Source organism: Hylobates moloch, unplaced genomic scaffold, assembly GCF_009828535.3.
Source record: "Hylobates moloch isolate HMO894 unplaced genomic scaffold, HMol_V3 SCAFFOLD_11, whole genome shotgun sequence".
NCBI classification, from domain to species: domain Eukaryota; kingdom Metazoa; phylum Chordata; class Mammalia; order Primates; family Hylobatidae; genus Hylobates; species Hylobates moloch.
In genome coordinates this window covers 14845143-14863329 of record NW_026652286.1, presented here as the reverse complement: position 1 = coordinate 14863329, position 18187 = coordinate 14845143, and the positions used below count along the sequence as shown (strand labels likewise).

Sequence of the window (18187 nt, the reverse complement as noted above, 5' to 3'; positions counted from 1 at the left end):
GAGGAAACTTGGATGGCTGGCGCCGCGGGCTACGTTCAGTGGATGCCAGAGAGACACGTGACCGGCAGCGGGGGCGGGGCCTGCAGGGAGCCACGCCCCGCACAGTTAACAGACGGGCGCTCAGGCAGCTGTGAAGCTGGTGGAGGAGTTGGCGTCCGGGGAGCAAGGGCCATGGCCACCGTGCAGGAGAAGGCTGCTGCGCTGAACCTCTCGGCTCTCCACAGCCCCACGCACAGGCCTCCCGGTAGGTGCCGAGGACCGCCGCCCGGGATGGCGCGGGGCGGGCTGGGGTGCGCGGGCTGGGTCCCGGCGCGGGGCGGGCGGCGTGGGGCGTTCGGCCGCCTGCGCCTGGCAACGGCCGGCTGGGCGAGCCCAGCACAGCTGCGACCACTTGGCCAACGCCCCCGCCGAGCGGGCGGATCGGGTTCCTCTCTGGCTGGTGGGCTGCAGGCGGCAGAGCCCGCCCGCACAGCCCAGCTTTTTTCTCTCTACCCAGACTCTCAACTTGACCGCGCGTTGGTCTGTGCGCCCGCTAACGTGCCAGGCACGCGCCGGGGAGCTCCGGGATATGCTTCGCGGTGCTACCGGTGACAAGTGTGGGATCTAGAATTTGTGTAGTTCTTTGCCCCCTGTCTCAACCACAAACCTTGACGACACAGTATGGCCAGGGGCCGAGCTCCTCCCTTGCCCACTTTGTTCTCCAGACTGCTAGGAGTCAAGAGTCAGCTTGTCTCCCCAGACTCTTCCTGGGAGGGATGAGAGGTTTATGTGAGTTCTACTGGCAGGAATTTGGCATAAAAGGTATTTATTAACACTTTATGTATAAGCAGTATTTTAGTGAATAGAAGTTTTTGGCTAAAAAAATAGTGACATGAAATTAGGAGGGAAGTTGGCAAATTCTGCCACCGGCTTAATCGTGTCTTTTGGGGGCAGTTGATTTAGGATCCTGGTTTCTTTAAATGTTCAAACACATGAACAGAATCGGATATCACTTCTACAATGCTGGTTATAGCAGATCTACAAACAACTCAGTTAATAGGGGTGACTCAGATAACTGTTAAGATATTCAGATAACACTTGGCTTTTTTCTTTTGGTTAAATTACAACTTTTTCCCCTTTCTGGAGCTCCAGTCTGGGATGTCGTAGGAATTGGTTCCCTTTCTGACAAAAGCCTTTCATTTGTAAAAACACCAACCAGTGAAACTGTGATTCCTTCCTCTGGGTCAAATTGGTGCTTCTCAGTGGCCCCACTCTTGTGTTTGACTTACTAATGCTCGTTTAAATCTTCAAAATGCTAACGACAGATTATGATAGAGAACCATTTTTCACTTGTCCTTTTCTAAGAAACATAATAATATTGACCTTAGTCTGCTCCCATGTAAAGGATTCAGGTAAGCACATAGTGGCCACATTGAGAATGTCTCCTTGATTTATGTTGTGAAGAGAAGACAAATGCTAAGACATTTGGGAATTTAAAACCAAATGACATTGAAAACAGTCTTGAGAAATCTTTTGGGTCCACTTACTCAGTGAAGGAGATTCCCAAATGTCACCTGCTTAAAATAAAAACATGGTACCGTGTTTTCTCTAATGGCTGAAATACCAATTCTGGAGCTTTGGGCATTTGTGAACAGGTTCTTAGATGGTGTAAGGAAGTATGGATTCAGAAATTAAGTAGATAACTCTCTAAGGGAAGAGTTGAAGTGCTGGTTATCAGGAATCAAAGGAACACTGTCCTCGGCACACCAGCTGCAGTGAACGGAGAGGGGCCGGCTGTTGTTCTCACTCGTTTTGCTTGCTACCGCTGGAATCCCGACCTGGTAACATTTGTTAGCCTTTCTTTCACCCTTTAATTGCCTTGTCATAGTTCCAGTGAGCAAGGTAATGGGAGCACACGGTTCTTGGTTCTTTGCCATTCTCTTTCTGTGTGCTCTGGCAGGCAGCTTTGTACTTTTGTTTCTCCACCGATTAGTAACTCTCCCTTACCTTAAAGGGGCTGCAATGACCAGGGACCTGATTTATGTACAAGAAATGAGATCTATATGCCAGTCTTCAGCCAGTACGTCAAAAACACTTGTCTTTTAATATGACAAACAAGAAAGTAGTCTGTTATCCTGTTATCCCTTTATACTGTAACCTAATTCTTTGAGTTTGCCTGGTATCACTTTTCCAGGGAGCTCAAAGTACTTCCCATATGCTGTCTCATTAATCTGTGTGAATTAAAGCAGGGACCAATGTCTGCTTTTGCTGATAATTCTCGTAGATATCTTAAATTTTTCTCGTTGGTAGAGACTTCTTTTACCTACCTGCACCCTTCTTTTCAGAGGCAATCGCAGTCTTCAGCATGACGCCTCTAATGCCAACTAGCAGGAAAATAAACTTTGGACTACCAGAACCAATATCCAGTAAAAGTGTTGTAATCTTGGGATCATAGTATAGAAAATGTTTCCACTCAGTCACAACTGTCCAGTTTTAACACCATAAACACAATTCTCTTTACATTTATCTATTAATATTTTCATGAGGTTTTGGTTACTATCCAACAAATGTCCTTTTTCTTTGTTGTCTTGACAATTCTTTGAGTAATATTTTAAAACCTCTTTTGAAAAAATCTTTATTAAAATTCTCTTAAATCCTAAATGGTCTAGGATTATAGCTGTATTATTTTCTGATGAAAAGTTAAATCCTCTGGTATGTGTCACATCTTGTCTTCTCATCTCCTGGTGGCCTTTATGTGATTGAATACTATTCAGAACTTGACATTATCATCCAGGTAGTAGCAGTAAATAAAAGGTAAACTCCTAAGGTTGGGGACTGTGTCCTCTGAGTTCAGAGGAAGGAAGAGGAAGAAAGATACCTCCCTTTTCTTTCTACTTTTAAAATAAACTTAAAATTTTAGAATAGATTCACTAAGTAGTATGGTCCATTTGCCATAATTAATGAACCAATATTGATACATATAATTATTAACTGAAGTCCACACTTAGATTCCCTTGGTGTTTGCCTAATGTTCTCTTCCAGGATCCCATCCAAGATATTATATTACATTGAGTTGTCGTGTAATGAGTCTACTCTTCTAGACTGTGACAGTTTCCTCCTTTTGTTTTTGGTGATACTTCTGTTAATTTCTGGACATTTTGCGAGACACGTTAACATACTGTCTCATGATCCTCGTAATGAGTGAGAGGAGTGGAGTTAGCTCTGTTTTGCAACAGAAAAGTTAGGCAGTTTGCCCAAGATTGTGTTATTAGTAAACGATGGACCCAACGGAACTCAGGTCCCTGAGACTGCAGAGTCCACACTGGTCTAACTCTTTGTAGTCACAGCACCTAGCACTGTGTCTGCTGCATTAGCACAAGTTTCCATGTCTGAACAGTATTCAGTCAACCCAGGGTTTCTTAACCTTGGCACTACTGACGTTTTCTTTGTTGTGGGTGCTGTCTGTGCATTGTAGGATGTTTAGTAGCATCCCTCTACCCACTAGATGCCAGCAATACCCACACTCATTGTGACAATCAAAAATGTCTCCAGACGTGTCCTGTGGGGGTTATAATCACCCACTGAGAACCACTGGGTTAACCTTCCTTTAAAAATGTTTTTTTTATGAACGGGGTGTAGTGGCTCACACCTGTAATGCCAGCACTTTGGGAGGTTGAGGCAGGTGGATCATTTGAGGCCAGGAATTTGAGACCAGCCTGGCCAGTGCAACGAAACCCCATTTCTACTAAAAATCCAAAAATTATCTGGGTTTGGTGGCGCACACCTGTAATCCCAGCTACTCGAGAGGTTGAGGCAGGAGAATTGCTTGAACCCAGGAGGCAGAGGTTGCAGTGAGCCGAGATCACACCACTGCACTCCAGCCTGGATGACAAAAAAGAGAAAAAAAAGTAAGTTTTTTCATAGTTAGCAATAATTAACAACTAACAAATATTGACTAACCAATTGTATTATAGTGAGGCAATCTGTAAGGCAATTAAATAATTTAAACCTCTGTAAACAGGAAATCTGAAAGAAATCAGGCACTAGCTCACCATCTCTTAAAAGTTTTATGGAGAAACATCAGCTGTCTGGATTCAGTTCCTTTTTTTTTTTTTTTTTAAGTCCAGTCTAAAGACCGAGAATGCAAACAAAATTGTTATATGTTCATTAAGAGGTAGTGTGTTTTAGCAATTCTGTGTGTATGTTTACCTTAGGTTGGGATCCAATTTTATAATGTGTATATTGATCTACTTCTAAAGATTTAATATAATCTTACTATTTGAAGTGATTATACAATTGTTTTCCCTTTAAATAGGTTTTCACAGTAGGACTAGGGTTTCTGACAAGGTGGATTATGGTTGATGCTGATTATCCCTAATTTTTGGGTAAATGTAATTTCTTGACATTTTTAGGGAATTATTATGACTTGATTATTTAATGTGAATTCTTAGAAGTGAAGATGATTATTACTGGTACTACACATATATATAAGTGTTCAATATTACCTTAGAAGTTTAACTTTTACTGTTGGTAAACATTTTTTATGGTAGAGTTCAAATACATGTGAAGGGCAGCTTTTGAAAAATAGCTATTGTTTTTAAGCAAATAAGGATGAGACTGCTTGAAAAATGAAGGTTAACTAGCCTAGATTTATATAGTGCTTGAGACTATGTGTTGTAGGCTAGATAATTAAATTATTTCTGAGCCTTGTTAGGCAACCTTCCAAAAGGTTTTGTATCTGGTAGGGTCAAATTTGTCCATATACTTCCTTTCTTGCATATACATCTGCCATATTTGGTGTTCAATGTCCTTATCTAAATGGAGGAGATATAATTTCAGTCTTTACATTCCTATAATCAGTTTATTTAAAGATAGGATCTCACTCTGTCACCCAGGCTGGAGTGCAGTGGTGCAATCTTAGCCCACTGTAACCTCGAACTCCTGGCCTCAAGCAATCTTCCCGCCGTGGCCTCCCAAAGTCCTGGGATCAGAGGCGTGAGCCACTGTGCCTGACCTGGCAGTTTAGACCTGAAACTAACCTAAAATATTGTGTTCAACTATTTTATCAGTAGATGAAGAAACCTACTTACAGAGATTGTCTCTTATCCAGAGTTTTTACAGCTGATCTCTAAACTCTTTGATTCCATTTGTTATGATGCTTTTAGAAAATGCTTGACCAGGCTGGGCGTGGTGGCTCACACCTGTAATCCCAGCACTTTGGGAGGCTGAGGTGGGTGGATCACGAGGTCAGGAGTTCGAGACCATCCTGGCCAACATGGTGAAACCCCGTCTCTACTAAAAATACAAAAAAAATTAGCTGCACGTGGTGGCGCGTGCCTATAATCCTAGCTACTCAGGAGGCCGAGGCAGGAAAATCACTTGAACCAGGGAGTTGGAGGTTGCAGTGAGCTGAGATTGCACCACTGCACTCCAGCCTGGCAACAGATGAGACACTGTCTCAAAAAAAGAAAAAGAAAAAAAAATCCTTGACCAAATGTAAGGAAGCATCAAGATGTAGATAGTGATGGATTTTAAAACGTTGTTTAGTTCATATGAAAGTGAGGTTTGGTTGCAAGACTTAAAAAATATTCATTGTCTATTTTTGGTCTCTTAAATCCTGTCTAGAAATCACAGTAAGTCATCTTCATCTGCTATACCAATATTCATTTCAGCTTTTAGAGGACAATAAATAAGTTTCAAACCATATATGTTCAGCTGGTGAAGTCAGCATTTTAAAAAGCAGATCATCCTGGTATGGGTTTTGGCACATTTACTCGTCAAGTCCAGGGTACGTTGTGTATGAAAGCATCTGTATGAACATGAGCTAGTTTGTGGGTGGTGGTGCTTGAAGGGAAATATCCCAGGATGCAATGGTTGGGACTTAATGGTCAGTGAGAACAGAGGGGACCTGTGAGGGCTGTATTGTATAATGCCTGGAGGACTCTGGAAACCTGTGGTTCACAGGTGTCTACTCTCCTGCTCTAACCAGTTCTTCAATCTTTTATGCAGTGTTATCCAACCTGCAGAACCTCCTAATTTCCCACAAGTTAATATGGGGAAATTTATTCTTTACTTCTTAATTCTTCTGTGAAGATTAGCCTTTTCTACTCACTGAGGCCAAATATCCCCTCTCACCGCCCTCTTCTGCTGTCTTATTGATCTGTAATTAATAAGTGACTCAGCCTTATCATTTAGGATTTGTATGCTAACCTACTTATAGCTCAAGTATTAGGACTTAAGTGTTTCATCTTTATATTATCACTAGTCCAAAAGTCTGTCTCATTGGTTCTTAAAAGGCAGTCTGATCAAAGTTTGAATCTTGCATGTCTTCCTTTTCCTGTCTTACCCTGTGTACTGTGGTAGTATTTATTACAGAATTTATGATATCCTGCCTTATTTTAGGAGTGGTGACTACTGTTTTTAAATAGCTTGGTTAAGGGTTCTTAGAGTTTATCTCTTGGCTCTCTTAAAGCTGTTTCACTTAATCCAAGTTTCCAACGAAAGGTTAATGCTTAAACGACTTATCTGGTGGCTGACTTTTCATATATTTACATTTAAGTACTAGGAAAAACTAGTATATATTTATCAGCTGTGTAACTGAGGGCAGGTTTAACTCACGGAGCCTCAATTTCCTCAAAATAGCATTATTAATAATCATTTTGCAGAGAAGCTTATCAGAATTCGAGAAGACAGAGCCTGTCATAGTGTAAATACTCAAATGTTAGCTATTAATAAGATTTGAAAAATTAAGCTGAAATTGTTTATTTAAATCTTGTTTATAATCTCTGGTATTTTAGGAATTTAAGAATATTAGTCGCTAACAATGTTTAGGCATTATAGCTGGAAATAGTACAACTACTCCTGAGTTCTGGATACCAGGAATGACCTGGACTTACTTTGAGATTCCATCAAATGCCTCATTCTTGCTCTATTCAACAGAGACTAAATACTGTACCAAGAGTAGATCTAATTCCAGCTTGATTTATTTAGTCAATTCTCCATAATTCAGTTCCTGAAACAGGTCACATTATATTTGGAAGACTGGCAACAATTACTTCCATCTTTGTTTAGTACTGGCTTATGAAATATCTTCAAATTTAAAATACAAATTTGACAATTAAAAACAATGTTGCTCACTTTGGGAGGCTGAGGCAGGTGGATCACGAGGTCAGGAGATCGAGACCATCCTGGCTAACATGGTGAAACCCCGTCTCTACTAAAAAAAAAAAAATACAAAAAATTAGCCGGGTGTGGTGGCGGGCACCTGTAGTCCCAGCTACTTGGGAGGCTAAGGCGGGAGAATGGCGTGAACCCGGGAGGCGGAGCTTGCAGTGAGCCGAGATCAAGCCACTGCACTCCAGCCTGGGTGACAGAGAGGGACTCCATCTCAAAAAAAAAAAAAAAAATCTTGCTGATCATTTTAAACCAACGTTATAATAATGGGTAGGTGGTAAATTACCCGTCTACTTTTGGTGTTAGAAATATACAAATAAACAATAAAGGGCTATGTGTTTGTGTATATGCTGTTAATTTTCACTATAAAGATGTTTAAATTGCTAGTAGCTACAGAATTATGCTACAGTGTAGTGGTTCAGTGTACTCCTTATATTTATTGCAACATAAGAGATGAATTTCAAATGACCCACTTATAATTTATGGCTCTAGTGCACTAAGAGGAGTTTTTGTTTGTTTGTTTATTTATTTATTAGACAGAGTCTTGCTTTGTCATCCAGGCTGGAGTGCAGTGGCGCTATCTTGGCTTACTGCAACCTCCACCTCCCAGGTTCAAGCAATTCTCTGCCTCAGCCTCCTGAGTAACTGGGATTGCAGGCGCCTGCTACCACACCCGACCAATTTTTGTATTTTTAGTAGAGAGGGGGTTTCACCGTCTTCGGCAGGCTGTAAAAGAGTTTTAATAATGTCCTTCAGGAGCTTATCTTATTCTTTCTTCATCTTAAACATTCTATTTTGCCTAAAAAAGTAGGAAGATAATTTCAAGTAGCAATTTCTTTAATTATAATTCCCTTTTTTCCTTACCATTGTACTCATGCATATGGTTTTCCTTTTTAGACTATCTTAAAGGAAGTAATAATTTCAACTTCTCTGCCAAAATATCCTAAAAATAAGGAAGTAATATACTTAACATAAATGGGGGCTTAAATTAGGACTGCTGAATTTTCAGAGGATCACTGAAAAGTGTAACACATTAAAGGGCCTACTCTTTATGAAAGGAAAAAAGGGAGAGAGCCAGCCAACCACCAAGTGAGTGATTCACTAGAATCTATTCCATCGGTTTACAAAAACCCAAGACCTGATTTCTTTCCTATTGATTTCCAAATATCTGCTAATTACAATGAGGAAAAATATGATAGGATATTTTTGAAAGTTTGTTTTTCTCCTTTTGTGTTTGGCAAAAATCTTGCTTTACTTCTGTGCATACTCTATCTTTGCAATAGGTCATAAGCTCCTATAGGGCAGGAACCAAATTGTTACTTTACCCTGCATACAAAGTATTTAACTCATAAGCCTGCATAATAGGAGGCTTTAAAAATATTAGTTTATTCCTGCAATGATTGTGTGTGTGTGTGTGTGTGGTGTGTTTATACAATCATGCGTAGCATAATGATGGGGATATGTTCTGAGAAATGTGTATTGTCAGGTGATTTCATTGTTGTGCAAACATCATAGAGTGTAGTTCCACAAACCTTGATGGTATAGCCTGCTACACACCTAGGCTATGTGGTATAGCCTGTTGCTCTTAGGCCACAAACCTGCAGAACTATACTGAATGCTGTAAGCAATTGTAACACAGTGATAAGTACTTGTGTATCTAAACATAGAAAAGGTACAGCAAGAGATAGGAACAATAATTTTTAAGCTCCATTATAATTGTATAGGACCACTGTTATATGTGGTCCATTGTTGACAGAAATGTTGTTTTGTGATGCATGACTGTGTGTGTGTGTGTGTGTGTGTGTGTGTGTGTGTGTATGACTCATAAGTACTTCAAAATCATATAAAACATGAGCCAAGTCCCAGTACTACCTCTTTCAATATAATATCTAGAAGTGCCATGTAACCTCTGTGACTCTGTTTTCCATCTCTCAAATGGAAATGATACGTACCTCATAGGTTCCTATTGAAGATTAGATAATTTACACAAGACATATAATAGAATTCTTGTATGTAACTGGTAACTGCCACAAGGTCCTACTTGATGTGTCCTCCTAACTCCCAGTCTCAAACTCCAGCCCCTCTCCCTCCTTGATCTGACTTCCTGTTCTCCTCTCCCTCCCCACACCACTCTGGCTGTGCGGACCTCCCTCCTATCCTACCAGAGCACACTCCCACCTCAGGGCATTTGCTCTTTCCCCAGATGTCTGCACAGCTTGCTTCTTGCTTCTTGGTTTTACTTGAGTTTCTGCTCAGGTATAACCTTATCACACAGGTCTATCCTGACATCCCATTTAAAGTAGTATTCCTTATCTTATCCAGCTTTATTTTTCTTCTCAGCACTGATCTAACGTGTATGGATTGTCTTTATCTTCCTACAAAGTCTTAAGTTCCTGAGAACAGGGAACTTATTCTGCTTACTGTTGCATCTTAGCATATAGAACAGTGTTTGGCATATAATAAGTACCAAATTTTTTAATGAGTTGCTATTAAAACAGTATTTCAATAAGCTACCCTCATAATTGCTCCTTATCAATGACTTTGGAAATTACTACATTTTTGCCTAAGGATTGCTTAGACCTTATTACAAATGAACAAGGTACTAAATCCCAGTTTCTCTATGATTTTTCTCCTTCTAGGTTTCAGTGTAGCTCAGAAGCCATTTGGAGCCACGTATGTATGGAGCAGCATCATAAACACTCTTCAAACACAAGTGGAAGTGAAAAAACGAAGGCACCGTTTAAAACGACATAATGACTGCTTTGTTGGTTCAGAAGCTGTGGATGTCATTTTTTCTCACCTAATTCAGAATAAGTATTTTGGTGATGTAGATATTCCTCGGGCCAAAGTGGTGAGAGTGTGTCAAGCGCTTATGGACTACAAAGTATTTGAAGCGGTTCCAACCAAAGTCTTTGGAAAAGACAAAAAACCTACATTTGAAGATAGTAGTTGCAGCCTTTATAGATTCACCACAATACCTAACCAAGACAGTCAGTTAGGCAAAGAGAACAAACTATATTCATCTTCCAGGTTGGTATATGATGTTAGATTATCACAGGAATATTGGCAGGATTTTGTCTACCTTTTTATGAGATGCCTACTGGCTTTATATTACATTTTTAGCAGTAAATGTAGCTAAAATATGGGTCTGTGGGTAAATTTGATAAAGTGCGATAAATTTTGTTAACTTTATTGGGTATCTCCTAGTCATATTTTATATTTAGCAGAAGCAGTCAACACACTCTGATTTTCCTGCTTCAGGTTATAGTTACAGTGTAAAAAGTGTTCTCATACCACTTGGTTTGAGAACATAGCGAAGGCAGGCAGAGAGAAACCCAGATTGCGGTGGGAGAGAAGAAGGAATTATTTAAAGGGAAACTGGGGAGACAGAATTGTGGAATCCAGTGATTGAAATGGATGTGGGTGATAATGCATAATGAACTTACAGCTATTTGTCATGAAGTAAACCAACTTTATCTTTTCCCCTTTGTTACCCTCAGCTAAACTGCAGTGGTGACAGAGGTATAATTGAAGCTCTTATAATTCAGATCTGACCTAAAGTCAGAGTTTTAGTGTATTCATTTTCGTGTGTGTGTGTATTTTTTTGAGGCAGGGTCTTACTCTCTCACCCAGACTGGAGTGCAGTGGTGTGATCTCAGCTCACTGCATTGTCTGCCTTTTGGGCTCAAGCGATCCTCCCACCCTAGCCTCCCAGTAGCTGGGACTACAGGCATGCACCACCATGCCCGGCTAATTTTTTTTCTTTTCTTTTTTTTTTCTGTGGAGACGGAATCCCATTATGGTTCGAGACGAGGCTAGTCTGAAACTCCTGGGCTCAAGTGATCCTCCCGTCTTGGCCTCCTAAAGTGTTGGAATTAGAAGCATAAGCCACTGCGCCTGGCCCATTTTTACATGTTTTAACCCAAACTAAAACATGATAAAATTTACCTCTTTGTGTAGAAAGGAAATATGAGGATAAAGTAAGGCACAGTCAGAACTTTCAGATGCAGGTCCACACACTTTATCTGAAATGCTTGGGACCGGATGCATTTAGGAATTTGGAACTTTGGAGCATTTAGAAAAGTTATCTTGTACATATATGTGGTTCAACATCCCTGGAGGCATCTGGGACAGCATCTGGTAATCAATGAGCATAATGATATTTCTGTGGTAAACAAAAGAATATACTACCGGGATAAATTAAAGTTATCATAGTCTCGGGACAGGTTTTGTCATGATATGAGCTCTAAATCAACCTTTGATTTTCAAAGCTTTTTGGGTTTCAGAATTGCAGGTAAAGGGCTGTAGATCTGTATTTAGAAAACGGTAAGTACTGTCCACCAAAGAATGCCCCACAAAGAGATAACTGATAAACCCAGTACACGTAATGAAGTCCAGTTATGTTTGATCGCATTTTTAAACTGGTGACTAAGATTTTAGTCATTGAATTAGTTAAATCTAAGAAAATGTTCAAAGGAGAACAGAATATGTTTATGCTTGAGAAAGAAGGTGGGTGTTTTTATAATTTATTCTACTCTTAGAATTTGGATTTGTTGTGTTTTTGCTCTGAAATGCATAACTCTGTAGAAAACTCTTAGTTCTCAAATACTAAAATATTTCTGTGGGCTTAGTAAATGTTCATTTCTGAAATAAATTCATTTTAGGTATGCAGATGCATTATTTAAGTCATCCGATATCAAATCAGCCAGTTTAGAGGACCTGTGGGAAAATCTGAGTTTAAAGCCTGCCAACTCCCCTCATGTAAATATCTCTGCAACCTTGTCTCCGCAAGGTAAGCTAAGGATGAAGCAAAGTAAGAAGTAGAAGACTAACTTCAAAGTTATTTAAAATTTTTAAATCTTAATCTTTATTAGATTTTAAATATTCAAAGTACAGAGAAAGAGTGCACTATGTATTAAAGCTGTTTATATTCAATTTTAACAGAAGTCTATTATCTTTAACAAATAGATCAGTGTTAGAACTCTTGAACACTAACTTTTGTCCGATCAGCTGGCAAAGGTTCAGATCTGAGATGTTTTGCATGCAGATTTGTATTGACAATATGCTCTCAGATATTTCTTTTCCTAAGATTTTATTAGGACAAATAAAATTTGAAAATTACATTAAAACATTAACAGAATTCTTCGGTTCTTCCTTGTCTGTGGCAATGGAATATAGTTAATGACTTTAATTTCCACACTTTCCCCCATTCCAGTTGTGGAAACACTGAGTGGAATAATCTGCAGCCAATAGTTTCAAACAAGTTTTTAGCTTGAATGAATCATTCTTTCTTCCAGAGTCCTTATTAACATGTTACATGACTTGATCTCTTATCTCTGACAGATTGCTTTTTACAGTACAAAGAATGAAAAGAATTCCTGTTGTCCAAAGCCTATTCTCCTACACTCTAAACAAATCTTGGATTGTTTTACTTTGTTATAAGAAAGCTCTTCATAAGGTTGACTTTTTCTTTCTTTTTGGCCACAAATTTACTAGCTTAGACCTGCTTAGAAAAATATTATGGTGAGCATATAGTAACTATTAATTGTTACTTTTCACCTTGTCATTTTTCCTGTGTAGTTATTAATGAAGTGTGGCAAGAAGAAACAATTGGGCGTCTACTACAACTTGTAGACCTTCCACTTCTTGACTCCTTACTGAAACAGCAAGAGGCTGTACCTAAAGTTCCTCAACCTAAGAGGCAGTCCACCATGGTCAACAGCAGTAACTATCTGGATCGAGGGATTCTCAAGGCTTATAGTGACTCTCAGTATGTGGAAAAACATAATAATTTGAGTGTGTTTGTAGGTAGATTGAGATAATGGTTTTAAGGTAATCTGTTCTATTCTTTTTTCTGTAGGATCAGATATGCATTGTTGTTATCAGTATTTGAGAATGTGAAGAACAAAATTACATTAGTCAAAATTAGAAAAAGATTTGTTTCATTTTTCATACTCATTTTTGTTTCACATGTAACTTGCACATTAAGTGAAAAAAAAAATTATGCTTTAGCTTCTTATCTTTGTTAAAATGTAGAGCTGTCTGGACTCTCAAGATTTCCTCAAAGGGACCTGGAAGAATAGAAACAGATTTGACAGATTATTGAGATCCTTTGATTACATACCTAGAATACCTGTTACATATGTATTTACTTAACTAGTTGTATTAAAGAAATACAATAAGGCCGGGTGCGGTGGCCCATGCCTGTAATCCCAGCACTTTGGGAGGCCAAGGTGGGCGGATCACTTGAGGTCAGGAGTTCGAGGCCAGCCTGGCCAACATGGTAAAACCCCGACTCTACTAAAAATACAAAAATTAGCCAGGCATGGTGGCACGTAATCCCAGCTACTTGGGAGGCTGAGGCAGGAAAATCACTTGAACTTGGGAGGTGGAGGTTGCAGTGAGCTGAGATCATGCCGCTGCATTCCAGCCTAGGTGACAGAGTGAGACTCTTGTCTCAAAAAAAAAAAAAATACAATGAAAGTAACTCTCTCATTCCAGTTACTACTCTCTTGAATATAAATCCTAAGGTTTGAAGGCTTAACTTTAGATGCTGAGGGAATTAAGATTTTTTTTTTCCTTAAGGAAGAGTTCTGCATTACTCATAACTTTGAGGCTCTTCTATAAAAATTATTGACGGTTAAAATAAGTTATCAGATTTTTCTAGCTTAATTTTTTATTATTTTGCCTTAGCAGATAGTGTTCCAGTCTAGTTAAGGGGATGAAAATGTTTGAAAGGAATACAATTACATTTTCAGTACTTCACTAATTCTACGTTCCAAAGAACTATTAATACTATAAACAGTTGAATGCCAAAAGGCAGCTTAAAGCGTTATATGAAAAAGTTAATCCCAACATATGTGTTACTGAATTCTGCAGATATAACACATTTCTATAACCTAAAGGAACATGTGAAACATTGTGTAATTAATAAATTTTTTTTTGAGACGGAGTCTCTCTGTTGCCCAGGCTGGAGTGCAGTGGCATGATCTCAGCTCCCTGCAACCTCCGCCTCCCAGGTTCAAGCGATTCTTCTGCCTCAGCCTCCCAAGTAGCTGAAACTACAGGCACGTGCCACCATGCCTGGCTGATTTTTGTATTTTTAGTAGAGATGGGGTTTCACCATATTGGCCAGGGTGGTCTTGAACCCCCGACCTTGTGATCTGCCCACCTTGGCCTCCCACAGTGCTGGGATTACAGGCGTAAGCCACTGCACCCAGCCTTGTAATTAGTACTTTTTATATACAAAATCAGAATTTGTGCTAGAAGTGACCTTAAAGATCATCTTATCATATAAAGTTGAAGCTGATGTCAAGAGAGGTGAAATGACCTGCCTGAGATACCTCACCTGGCTGAATTAGTTGTCCTGAGTCCATGGCAGTATGGCAGTAGAGGACATGACTGATTGCTTTTTAACGATAGATAGATAGATAGATATAAAAAATGGAATATTAAAAGTTTGCTACTTTATTTCTTGAAATGTAACATTTTTCTGAAGTTACCCAGCAGGATTTTACTGTAGATGATAATTGATATTTAATTATTTTGTTGGTTTGTTTTTTGAGATGAGGTCTCACTCTGTTGCCCAGGCTGGAGTGCAGTGGTGCAATCTCGGCTCGCTGCAGCCTCTGCCTCCTGGGTTCAAGCAATTCTCCCACCGCAGCCTCCCAAGTATCTTGGATTACAGGGGCACATCACCACACCCAGCTAATTTTTGCATTTTTTGTAGAGATGGGATTTCACCATGTTGGCCAGGCTGGTCTCGAACTCCTGACCTCATGTGATCCACCTACCTCAGCCTCCCAAAGTGCTGGGATTACAGACGTGAGCCACCGGCCAGGCCTGATGTGTAATTATTTTGAAACGTTTCTTCCTCTATTCTGTCCTAGCTAAAGGGAGAGCTAATAGATCACAGACAGAGCTCTGAAGTAAGCAACATTGTGTTGGAGAAATACTGGCCCAGAACTCAGATCTGGGATCTAGTCCTGCCTGAGGCCTGAGCAAGTAACTTGGAGTTTCTGGGTCTCCATCGTAAATGTGAAGAGCAAGAGTAGAGTTTGAATTTGTATGCTCTTTTCACCTCTGTATTGTGGTGGAGAGTTTGTTTTCATGAAAAAGGAAAAAATAAAGGGAAAATATTAAGCTGAATTTGTAAATGTGATACGTGATCTAGCTATATATTAAAAAGAACTACACATATCTTTTAAGCTCATGTAGAAATTTATCTTGATGGCATGAAATAGCTACTGAATTAGGTACCATGTGTATATTTGTTATTCTTTGCCTTTTAAATAATCTTCCCTTGCCTTTTAAATAATCTTCCCCTCTCCCCTATAGGGAAGATGAGTGGCTCTCTGCAGCAATTGACTGTTTAGAATACCTTCCAGACCAGATGGTGGTGGAAATAAGCAGAAGCTTTCCTGAGCAACCAGACCGAACAGACTTAGTGAAAGAACTTCTGTTTGATGCCATTGGCAGATATTACAGTAGTAGGGAACCTCTGTTAAATCACTTATCTGACGTTCATAATGGAATTGCAGAACTCTTAGGTAAATAAGATCTAATTGGATACTAGCATTTATCTTTTGGAGGAAACAAGAAAAAGTTAGTTCTCAAACTGAACCAAAATATTACTACTACAAGCTGGGAGTGGATCTGGATTAATTCATGGAAAGTGTTTGTTCAAAAACTTCTAGGGGTCATTTGGAAAGAGGCTTTAACAAGCTCTAAAGTTATGCAGAAACTTCTGGTTACCCAGGAGCATAATGCTGCTGTCATTCACCAGAAGCTTAAGCATAAAGCAGCAATTCTCTTTTTTTAGAAGAGTTATCAGCACCACCATTACTCCCTGTTCAGTCTCTTCAAAATGGCAGACTCTCTGCTTTGTCTACCAATGAGCCACATAATTTGTTGGAAACAAATTGGAGGTTTCAGAAAATTTCTTCTATTTTTCTCAAGGAGAGTTGGATACATGAATATTGTACACATGGTATACTCCCAAATGTACTGAATTAATGAAAAACAGAATGGGATTTTATCCACAAAGCTAAGAGTTAGATTTAATGCCCGAAGATATTATATGACAGGGACTTAGGGTGTTAGTTGCCAATTTGAGAACAAGCTGCCTTTATGGTATTCACCATTCATTGTTAATTCCTAGTCTTGCTTTTGCTTTTGGAAATAATTTTGAATAAGTGCACTTTTTAACTCAAACTGTAACTTGAGTTTTGTTCCCTTTAATAGAGTCATATTTGGTCAATTAAAAGCAGTTTTTTTCTTTTGGCTGAAGTGAATGGGAAGACGGAAATAGCTTTAGAAGCTACCCAGCTCCTTCTAAAGCTTTTAGATTTCCAAAATAGAGAAGAATTTAGAAGACTACTGTATTTCATGGCTGTTGCAGCAAATCCTTCTCAGTTTAAATTACAGAAAGAAGTAAGTCTTTTGTTTAACTGTTAGTTGTATTTAATATCCTTAATACTTACAGGTTAAATATTAGATTATTCCATCTTCAGCATCAAGTATGCTGAAATGTATAAAAGCTATTAATATTTAATATTCCCTTTTATATTAAACTTGTCTCTTAAGTATATACTATTGGATATATTTGTTTTATTTTTATAGAGTGACAACCGAATGGTTGTGAAAAGGATATTCTCAAAAGCTGTTGTTGACAATAAAAATTTATCCAAAGGCAAAACAGATCTTCTGGTACTCTTTTTAATGGATCATCAGAAAGATGTTTTTAAGGTAAAATTGTGAAAGTAGTTAAATTGAGCTTATGTAATAGATCACTAGATTAAAATGCATTTGAATAATGTCCCATGTCCCTTCTTTTTCTTAAGATTCCTGGAACTCTACATAAAATTGTAAGTGTTAAGCTTATGGCCATACAGAACGGAAGAGATCCAAATAGAGATGCAGGTAATCTGAGAAATATTATTTTCATGATCTTCCAAAAACAAATTTCAGGTGTTTTTTGAAAATGTTTTGCTATAAGTAGTTGGACTTTAATTTCAACCAAATTTAAAACATTCTCCTCAGAGTTATTCATACTAAGCAACTTTACAAGGGTTAGAAAGTCAGCAGTGCTTACCCTCTTCAGTGCATATTACAAAATGGGGAAGAAAAACAAAGACAAGAATATTGTTGATTTTTCTGGTTAAATATGAGAAATTGAGTCATTAACTGAACTTTTTACTTTTAAACTTTAAGGATATATTTATTGCCAGAGAATTGATCAACGTGACTATTCCAACAATACAGAGAAGACAACCAAAGATGAGCTGTTGAATTTACTAAAAACTATTGATGAGGATTCAAAACTTTCTGCCAAAGAGAAGAAAAAATTACTAGGTCAATTCTATAAGTGTCACCCAGACATCTTTATTGAGCATTTTGGAGACTGAGTTTTTAATATCTGTATATAAGTTGTGTATTTTAAGAATAAATTATGTATCCTAAATATCCAATCACATTTGTAAGTGTGGAAGCTCTAAATTTGAAACTGTACTTAATAAAAATTTTTTTGTATAACTTCATGTGTCAGAAGCTATTATTCATATGGCATATTGCTGTTAAGTACTTAAGTGAGTTGATTTATAATTACTGTGCTCAATGCTTTATAGAACATAATAGAGATTTAGATGATATGACATTGCAGTATTTATATAAGAAAGCATTAAACAGTAAAGAAAACAATAATTACATGTTAATAGGAGTGGGGTTTGTGTTTTGAAAGGTACTCCTTAAAGATGCAAGATAGAAACTTAGGCTATGATAAAAAGAATTTGCTAATTACCTTAAGTTGTAGACAAATCAGAAATCAGACTGTCCTCATGTTTCCGAAAACAAAATTTTTCAAGCTTATTGTGGAAAATTTCAAACATACATAAAAGTGGAGACAGTAGAGTAATGAACTCTTGCTTGTACACATTAATACTGCCAACTGCCAACTCATGGCCAGCCTTGTTTAATCTATACCCTCCCTCACTCCTCACTCATCCCAGCAAATTTCAGATATCATATCATTTCCTGT

At 38.5% G+C, this 18187-nt stretch overlaps 1 protein-coding gene across 2 annotated transcripts; it reads left to right on the top strand.

The window, feature by feature from the left end:
* The first annotated feature begins 101 nt into the window (after positions 1 to 101).
* On the top strand, positions 102 to 17685 carry DEPDC7 (DEP domain containing 7). Of its 2 annotated transcripts, none has more exons than XM_032167993.2 (9): positions 102 to 244; positions 9792 to 10182; positions 11817 to 11944; positions 12733 to 12922; positions 15490 to 15701; positions 16442 to 16584; positions 16774 to 16899; positions 16995 to 17073; positions 17365 to 17685. In XM_032167993.2, the coding sequence occupies exons 1-9, from the start codon at positions 172 to 174 to the stop codon at positions 17556 to 17558; spliced, it is 1536 nt and encodes a 511-aa protein (XP_032023884.1). In that variant the 5' UTR covers positions 102 to 171; the 3' UTR covers positions 17559 to 17685. The 2 variants fall into 2 exon arrangements, with proteins under 2 accessions (XP_032023884.1, XP_032023885.1); XM_032167994.2 differs by lacking the exon at positions 102 to 244 and adding an exon at positions 333 to 801.
* The last annotated feature ends 502 nt before the right edge of the window (positions 17686 to 18187 follow it).